The sequence below is a fragment of the Rhipicephalus microplus genome, chromosome X (genome assembly GCF_043290135.1).
Source record: "Rhipicephalus microplus isolate Deutch F79 chromosome X, USDA_Rmic, whole genome shotgun sequence".
Lineage (NCBI taxonomy): Eukaryota > Metazoa > Arthropoda > Arachnida > Ixodida > Ixodidae > Rhipicephalus > Rhipicephalus microplus.
In genome coordinates this window covers 105,986,075-105,995,001 of record NC_134710.1, presented here as the reverse complement: position 1 = coordinate 105,995,001, position 8,927 = coordinate 105,986,075, and the positions used below count along the sequence as shown (strand labels likewise).

Below are 8,927 nucleotides of genomic sequence, written 5' to 3'. Positions count from 1 at the left end.
TCATCATCATCATCATCATCATCTGGTCTCAGCCCGTCAGTGTGCCAGCCATCGTCCTCTCGTGTAAACATCGCAAATATCCGCAAATATACGTTTCCTTGTAAGGTTATTGTGACGAAGTTGAGAACAATAACGTTTTGACTCACAATGCGACTTGATTTTCGCAACGTAGCGATATAAGTAAAAATAAGGATTATATACTGTTGCATAGTATGCTTTGTTAGTAAGACATGCAGAAAGTTCCAGAAGAGGTAGTTTTTGTTTTAAGGGAGAAAAAATTTTTCCATCTGTATAACCACAAGTTAGTACAAAGTTGCCTTTGCCTCACCTTCCCTGCATAGCCTGTCATCCAGAGGTTCCAGCGGGGGCTTTTTGGCAGCTAATAATGCATGTCATACAGATCCTTATCACTTGTTTTAGTAATACTGCTGTATTGAACGTCAAAGAGAGGCAGTAGTGCTTTCTTTGCGGAACAGTATCTTCGCCGTTGGACCATCAAAGGGCAGGTTATATTGAACTGCTTGTTAATCCTAAGGGGCAAAATTATAATGCAGTCGATGGCCTGCAGCACGGTATTGGGGCGTTTTGTTTGGCTTATTGTTACTGCATTCTACCTGATGGTAGCGCAAGTACAAGAGATATGGCACACTCGACATTTTATCTAGTGTGTCTGTTTTCTCTGGAGGGTGCCTGTTCTGTTGCACCTGTATTTATCGTGCGCCACTATCAAGTAGATTGTCATAGAAAGCTCATCATCTTTGCCTAGACATACGGTGCTTAATGCCATGCCGAGTGGATTCATGCAGGTTGTTGCAGGCTCAACACGGGGCATTTCTGCCTGATTAAGCTTCACCATACGACTTCCTTGTTCAGTTTACATACTTTTCGTTGCAGCATGCTACTCACAAGAATACCCTAATAATATTCAGGGTATAGTCAGAAATTAGTTACGGGGAAAGGGGGTGCATAGACATACCCTTTTGGGTATGTCCATGCTGTATGCATACTTTCACTGGACATACCCTTTTGGGTATGTTAATGCGCGGGTTTGTACGTGTGACGGGGTAGGGTGGACGACCTTTCCGTTTTTGCTACGCGAATGTTGAGATTTGACCTCCGGCACCATCCTGGTGTAACCACCTGGCTGAGCTAGCAAGACCTTCGATCGCGTCCAGCCTTTGCCACCTTTGGACTAAAATAAAGACTCCACACCAGTACGCATTCAAGCACAAGCGCGGCAAATCACAGCTAATTACATAATAACATAAAAATGCACACGTCTTAGAGACGTGAGCGCGCTGTAATCAGTGACATGCATGGGGAGGCTGCTCGCATCTGCATACGAATACTTATACTCCCATATACTCACCATTTCTTCTTGTCGACAAGAAAGGAAGTTTTTCTACCAGCTGTATTACGTTACGAATCATTACTCATCCTAAGGCAGGCACAAATTTATGGCGGGGGGCGAGGGAATACTGTGACGCCACCTGACCTGTAATGACTAGTACGTTTGACGAGTAATGGCTATCAAAAACTGGATCACGTGGCAGGGCGACTTTTTTAGCATCATGATCAATTGTGGTATAGTTAAACAAAATAGTATATTATTTTGTATTTTATTCGCATTCGTAGATTAACAAAATTTACTGTTAAATTACTTTATCTTGTTTTTTGTTGTTGCGTCAATGTACTCACACTAATGTATTGCACCACTCAGTTATTGAATCAGTTGTCTCAGGTTGCGACCACTGCCATACTATCAAGGGCGCGTATGTATCCTGTGTTTGCACAGCATACATGAATCAACGGACTTCAGTATCTCAGATGGCAAAAATCAACGCTGAAGCATACTCAGATGACTTTATTTTGGGTATTTGACCCACTTCAGGATGTGCTGCATTAACAGTACAGGATATGGCACACTCTTGTACGACACCTAGCTGCACTTATGGCTTCAAGAATACTGCTATGTTTACCACCAATATACTCGTGTCACTGGTACCATTAGAATGGCCCATCTTTCCTTCGCTTTCTCATCTTCGTCGCAAAACGACGGGTTAGGGCACACAAGCTCGTTCCGAGCTCTCTGCAGCCTTTGTCGAAATAAATCCTCTCTCCCCTCCTTCTTGTCCTTGGTGTAGCGCCCAACTCTGTACACATATAAATATCTTTATTTTCAACAATCCAAAAACTCAACAAAAACTGACGAGTGTGAGAAGAATGGCTGGTTTCGTTTACCGCCACTTTTCTAGCCGCGCTTGAACAAATATTTGCAACCGAGCGCAGTGCCAGCATGATGGACCCCGACAAACGACGTCGTCCACATGGTCGGCTGCACCCACTTAGCCGGAACCCACGTGCATGTGTAATGACAAAATCAACGTGTAACAGCCATTTGAAAATTTTAAACAAACAGGACTCCCAACTCTCGCTTTCTGATCCGCTTCATGTTCATTCAAACATCCCCACTTGAATCCACGCTGGATAAAAAGCACCTGAAAAAAAAAACAGTATAAATGTGGGCCGCTCTGACTTTGAAAGCTTAAATAAAGACGCAATCACCACAAGCGCTAGTTTTTTTTTCCGCAGCACGAAGAAAATCATGAAAATCTTACCTTTTAAGCTAAGCTACGAAATGCAACAGACATATGAACGACCAATCAAAAATATCACAAATAACAGTTCGTACACCCGATGTGCTCTAGAAAAATATGTACGCGAAGCTTTCATAAGCCAGCAAGGTAAAAAGACACGACAAGAAAAAAAATAGTTACAAATTTCAGTGACGAATTGGCATCGCTACCATTATGGTAAACTTTACACAGAATAAGGAGACTTATTCAGCGATAAAACGCGTGAATTCCAAGGAACAATGTGCAGTACCATGTCAAACCAATTTATAGCGCCAATGTATACTCGCGTCGAGAGACCCACAGCAAACATCGCAATTTCCATGTTAATCGTAACCATCGTTGACAACTCTCTATATCTTGCATGTCGCGTTCTGAAACATGGGAGGACTTTTCATGAAAGCCATGGCATCGATGACAGAGGTAAGGCTGGTTAATATTGACCCATTGTGTTCCTCAGTGCCTGAGTGATGGAATCGGTTGGATTTCTTCTTGGAGCTTTCCTAGGCACATAATATTTCGTATTTCGCGCATGCGATTTTTCGAAAGCAATTATTGTGGAAAAAGTAGGCTTGGTGCTGGTTAGATAAAAGGGCATTCGCTATGCCTACGCAAACGGTATGCCTCATACCTTGAAAGTTGCAAACCGAGGAGCTTCGAAAGCCTCTCGGCAGTGCTGGCGTTCTTTTTCTTCATGTGGAAATCAGCAGCGAACTCTTGCAGCTTGTGTGACAGGAAGACAGAATTCTCGCGCTTTCGAAGCATGAATTCACTTGGAAGCATCCACTTGTTCTCAAGACATTCCGAAATGGCAGGTCGTTTTCTGAGAGAGAGAGACAGAGAGAGAAAAGAGAGAGAGAGAAATCAGCTGCTGCAATCATAGCAAGCTTTTGTGGTGGAATTGTTTTCAGAACAATTGCCATGAACATTGTTGTTAGGCTAGTAGCACGAATTATTGCCATGAAGGCAGCCGGCAATAACAAAGGTAATTATTTATAAAATACGTTCACTAATTAGTCTCCATTATCAATTTGAAGCCTAGGTTATATGCCACGCTTCTCGCATAGTCTCAGTGTCTTTCACCACTGAACGGGTAACTTCGCAGAGGGTAATATGAGCGATATGCTTTCTTCTAGCCAAACACGTGTAGTGAATGATAAAAAAAGGAAAAGCACTTGAACAGCTAAATTAACAAACGTTAACGAACATATAACCATTTGACGCGTGTTAAGACATTTTAGACAGTCGTGATTGTAACAAAAGCACTCTGGAGTCTGAAGCTCATTGAGCTTGATAGACACACAACTTGCTTTATGTGACCTTTATGACCTTTACTGACCGTTATTTCCGATATTCTGGTGTTACTGCTGTTTATGGCTTTGCGTTCGACCGGTAAATCAGTCTTCGGAAAATACACGATGACAATAAAAAAGTTTGACTAACTAACCAACCAAACAATAAAAGCGCTGCGTACTTGTGCCACGTTTCAATGCATTCGGACGGTTGGCAACAACAGGCGTCGTTGGAGCACTTTCCAGAATGACTTTTGAATTTCTAATACAATCGAGGTTGTGATCTTGTTAGCGATAAATTGATGCTAGGTTACAACACCTGCAGCTATTGGTTTTCCATTACAAGCGTGCGAATAAAATTATCTCACTATTCGAATATTGAATGCGGTCTTGCGGGTGTTTTGTTGGCATTACATTTGTTTTGTTAGATAGCCTCAACAAAACTACAGAGGTTAAGCTTACTCAGGCGTCCTCTTGAACAGTTGCATGAGGAACCTCGTTGCCTCTGTCGATGCTTCTTTGTAGAGCTTGTCGAAGTGGTACCGCACGTACAGAATGTTGGTCTTCGTGTCCTCTTCGTCGATTCCGAGGAATGGAGAGTAGCCGCTAAGCCTGCAAGAAATTTCGACAAGCTCCGTTGGTTTTTGCTGCTGGCGAACAGAGAGGCTGTTGCAGGCCTAAGCGTCTGGCTTCGCATACTCACAGTATGTACGTCAGTACGCCGACTCCCCAAACATCCGTGGCGTGGCAGACCTCGTTTCCTTTTAGCACCTCCGGTGCTGAAAAGAAGAAAAAAATAGATGGAGAAGAGACACGATTGGTTATCTTAGAGCTGGATTTGGGTTATTGCACAAGGTGTCAAAATTATATTGTTCACGTCAACTTACTGGTAGAACTGAAAAAAAAAAAAAACGTAGAGGGTGAATAGTGCAGGTATACGTTTGAAGTGCCTGTCCAGATTTGGACGTATATGATGTGAGTTTTTGCATGCCAAAATCTTGGTATGATTGAAGGACGACGTTGTCCTTTTACCACTTGCAGTTCTTTAACGTGCACTGCACAAAGGCCTCCGGTGTTTCTTCGCAATCAAAATACGGCCGCCGTGGCCGGCGCAATTAAATCCTCGACCTTCGAGTCGGCAGCCGAGCACCATAACAGCTAGACAAGAGCGGTGGACCCAGACCTAGACGAGGACATTTTTAACTGAATTCATTGGAAACATTGCAGGTTACGTCTCTCATATCCCGAAGGGCGCTAGATCATGACCCGCATCTATTGTTTTGTTCCTTGCTCTGTTCTTCAATATTTCGACAGTGTAAGTACTAACCGAGGTACTCTAGACAGGCGCTTGTGTCCAGGGGAAGAATTTTTCCAGTTCTTGGCACGAAGTTCGCCGATCCGAAGTCTACCAGTTTTATGTTGCAACTGTGAGCATCGGTCAGCACCACGTTGTCAGGTTGAAGTTCGATGTAGCAGATGCTGCGGAAGTGGAGGTATTCTAAGCCGTCCAAAACCTACGAACAGAAAGAGGGCACCGCCATATTGTTAGATGGCCGTAACATCAATATAAAGCATGCTGCATCGAATTTGACCACTAGCTGGAAATCACCCAGTGCCATAAACATACGTTCAAGTAAGCGTTGTTCAAGTTTCTCTTTGATAGGTAACCTATGCGGATATCAGTTTTAAATCGGGCTGTTCATTCCTCCATTTTTCCCTCCCTATTCGTCATCAGTGGTCTTTCAATTTGTCGCCATTGAGCTGGACAAGAATGTGTACGTACCTGCTTGATGATGCGTACAACCATGTCCTCGGTGTACGTGTGGCGCATAGAGAGGTAGGTGAGCACGTCCATGCCACACAGCTTTTCCAAACCGAGAACGACCACGTCGTCGTGTACGCTGGCAGTCTTGAGGTAGATGATCCGTTCGTGCCGAAGGCTTTTCAAGACCTCGTACTCTCGGTGGGCTGACGTTTCGGGGTCCGTGTTGGTCAAGACAACTTTCAAGGCGAGGCTGCTGCCCAGCTTCTTCGACGTGCCGCTGACGACAGCACCAAACCTTCCACTGCAGGTGAAGGAGAAAATTTCGCCAGAGCCACAAGGTTATTCGAAATGAAAAGATAATAAAACAAAGAAACAGGCGAGTGTGCAGACACACACGCACGTAGTATATCACGTACGTGTGTCCCGTAAACGCATGTGAATTATCAGAGATCCGCGTTTTTCTTCAGGCCGTGAAGAATACGTAAGCTGGGAACCGCGCATACAAGCTTTAATATGCGCTTAGCTCAAGTTGAAATGGAGCATTAATTAAGGGTAACTAATGATGTAACCTGTAGTTTCCTTTGGTCTGATCTAATACAATTGACACTGTACATGCTGAGTCGTTTATCGTTGTTATACGCTCAGTTGTTTATCCCGACGGTCCAAATGTTCATACAACCCAATCCAAGTTGACTTTTTCATCTAGCGCATATTATATTTTGATACTTCCGCGCCCACGCGTGGGATCTAAGTGCATCCGTGGCCGAGGCAAAGCGGGCCTTATGCAGCCTGCGCATGGCGTTGAAGCACTTACACGGCGAGCTCCGAGCTGAACGTGTACAACTCGCTGAGCCCTCCTGATTCGAGCTGCACTGGGGACGTTTCTTGGCTGTAGTCGAGCGGAACACTGGCCTCCTGCTCGTGTTCTCCTTCGAAGATCTCTTCCTGGTGCTTGTGCTCCCGAGAGAGCTGGATCTTCTGCGTCGTTCCTACAAGAGGCGAAAGAGTGGAAACGCAGGGCCATCACGACGCGTTTTCCTCTCCGCCTTTAGAAGTAACAATACGTGAAACATCAATCAGCATTACAGAACTTGACAGCCTGTTAATGAATTGGTACAGCTTTTTTATACCAATCTACTTTTTATGCCCTGTTTTGCATCTCCTTGGTTTATTTATGATGCCAGTACGTGTCCCTCTTCTCTGGACTTTTCATCTCCCCAAATTGAGCCAAGTACCTTAGTTTGAGAAATGAGCATACGTCTCTCCACCAGAGTTCCATCTTTTTTCTTTAATTGTATGCTTTACTTTAGAGAATATTCTATTATTTAGTCCATCATTTCTTATCTGCGTTTGGGTTTGTCAATACAAAAGTAAAGCGTGAAGAACTCGGTCTACTGAGAAAAAATTCAAAACAGATTTTCTTTGATTTGTCGGTGAGTTCAAACGGGCCAGTCTTCGACGAATGTTACATGTATATGCAGTTTGTTAACGTTAGGTGAAGAAATGTCTTGCCCGAAATCTAATGTTACATTTTGTAGTTTAGCTTGTTATTACTGTTAATTAGTGCGGTTTGTTAACAACAGTATCAGTTAACAACAGCAGTTTGTTAACAACAGTAACAACAACGAAGGCAGTAAAATGCGTGCTATCGAGGCACTTGCATTCGAATAAAACTGTTTCGTTCTTAAATAGGGCATCGATCATGGAATGGTTGATACTGCTTCAAACGCAGGAGGCAGTGGTTGTTCCATTGGAATTCATTGTTACGAACCAAAAGAATGCGGTTGTAAAAGGTAAACTTACCATCAGCTTCAGTCGTACAAAGCTCGGATGGAAGGCTGGCTTCACTCCAACCGTACTTGTTTTTGGCGCTGACACGGAAAGTGTATGACGTAGATGGCGTCAGATCGGTAATCACCCAGAACTCTTGCGTTATCACATCAGAAATCTTCGTCCATTCTCCTCCTGAGAAAAAAAATAGACACTTTAGAGCGTGCAAATGGCCTTCTCTGCACAGAGAGGGAGAGAGAGAGAGAGAGGAGAAGAGAATAAGAGGAACAGTCACGTAGGCGTCGACTACAGGCACTGTTGCCGCTCGGCGAATAGAGATCAAGTTTTAGTAAACAAAGAAGGTGTCGCTGACCTAATACTAAACGTGACTGTGTGGTCAAACAGTGTGGTTTGCATTTTTTTAAAAGTTTACATCTAATAATTAGCTGTTTCAATTTTTACCTAACAGATATTAATCCGCAAGTTGGTTTTACGGTTGATCAATGGATTCAAAGGTTCAAAATAATTGGGTTAAATTCTTTACTAGATGCTCAGTTGAAACTCGCCTAACTTACTCGCTACGATGTATGGGCCTGAAGAGCTTCCTGTCTGCTATGGGAAAATAGCATCGGCAAGGAGTTAGAGCTTCTTTCATGCTACTTTTGCAAGAAAGAAGCAGTTGCTGTCGCTTGATGAAAGCTTCTTTATATTTTCCGCGTTCGGCAGAACGTTCGAGACTTAGGCTACCTGAGAAAGCGTGCATGCTTTCTCGTCTCATAGACAGAAGCCTATGTCGTTTGCTTGGCACTTTGGCGAACTAGTTAGCGCATGAACTTTGTGGTTTGGCACAGGTGAATTTGTTCGATATGTTTGGTATTCAGTGTTGCTTGAGACGCTATAAAACTACGCTATAAAATGCCACTGTGCATGATGAAAGGTTGTCCAAAAAAACTTGTCGAAGAAGTTTCGCTTTAATTGTGTCCCACTAGCACTATTTAACGCATTCCTTTAAACGTTGTTAAAAAATGTTTATTTTATTCCGCCATAATGCAGCTGATAAATCTGGAAGTATGACGCGTACATAACGTAAGCAATTTAGTGAAGTAGCAGGTAAATTGACAAATTTTTCGAAGACTCTCAGGATTAGAAAGGTATGAACATCAATTAGTAAATGAAGTACCTTTTCAGGCCAGCTTGGCTCAGGCTTATAACAACTTCAACTTACTCAATTCAGTAGGGTCGATTGCTCACTGAGTTGGTTACTCATCTTAGATCGGGAGTTTGCAAAAGAAACGGTAATTACGACGTGTGCGTGTTCTTTTCCCTTGTGTAAATGGGTGTTTTTTTTTGTGCACCACTGATATAAATAAGTTCAACCTATCATTGCGAATGAGGCTAGTTGTTAAAGATCTATCTTCTGCAGTGGGACTTGCAAAAAAGAAGTGTTTTGCATTCATTTTTTTCTTG

The 8,927-nt window shown here is 43.1% G+C and overlaps 1 protein-coding gene across 6 annotated transcripts in view; it reads right to left on the bottom strand.

Moving 5' to 3' along the window:
* Positions 1 to 1,849: 1,849 nt before the first annotated feature.
* Positions 1,850 to 8,927, bottom strand: part of Obsc (Obscurin) — a 188,904-nt gene continuing 181,826 nt past the window's right edge. For all 6 annotated transcript variants that reach the window (XM_075877358.1, XM_075877360.1, XM_075877361.1 and 3 more), the window contains 8 exons: positions 7,494 to 7,655; positions 6,505 to 6,679; positions 5,709 to 5,991; positions 5,253 to 5,439; positions 4,629 to 4,704; positions 4,388 to 4,537; positions 3,265 to 3,456; positions 1,850 to 2,498 (listed from right to left, as the gene is read on the bottom strand). In XM_075877358.1, coding sequence (XP_075733473.1) covers positions 2,459 to 2,498; positions 3,265 to 3,456; positions 4,388 to 4,537; positions 4,629 to 4,704; positions 5,253 to 5,439; positions 5,709 to 5,991; positions 6,505 to 6,679; positions 7,494 to 7,655 — 1,265 coding nt within the window. In that variant the 3' untranslated portion in view covers positions 1,850 to 2,458. The remainder of the gene's footprint in view (positions 2,499 to 3,264; positions 3,457 to 4,387; positions 4,538 to 4,628; positions 4,705 to 5,252; positions 5,440 to 5,708; positions 5,992 to 6,504; positions 6,680 to 7,493; positions 7,656 to 8,927) is intronic.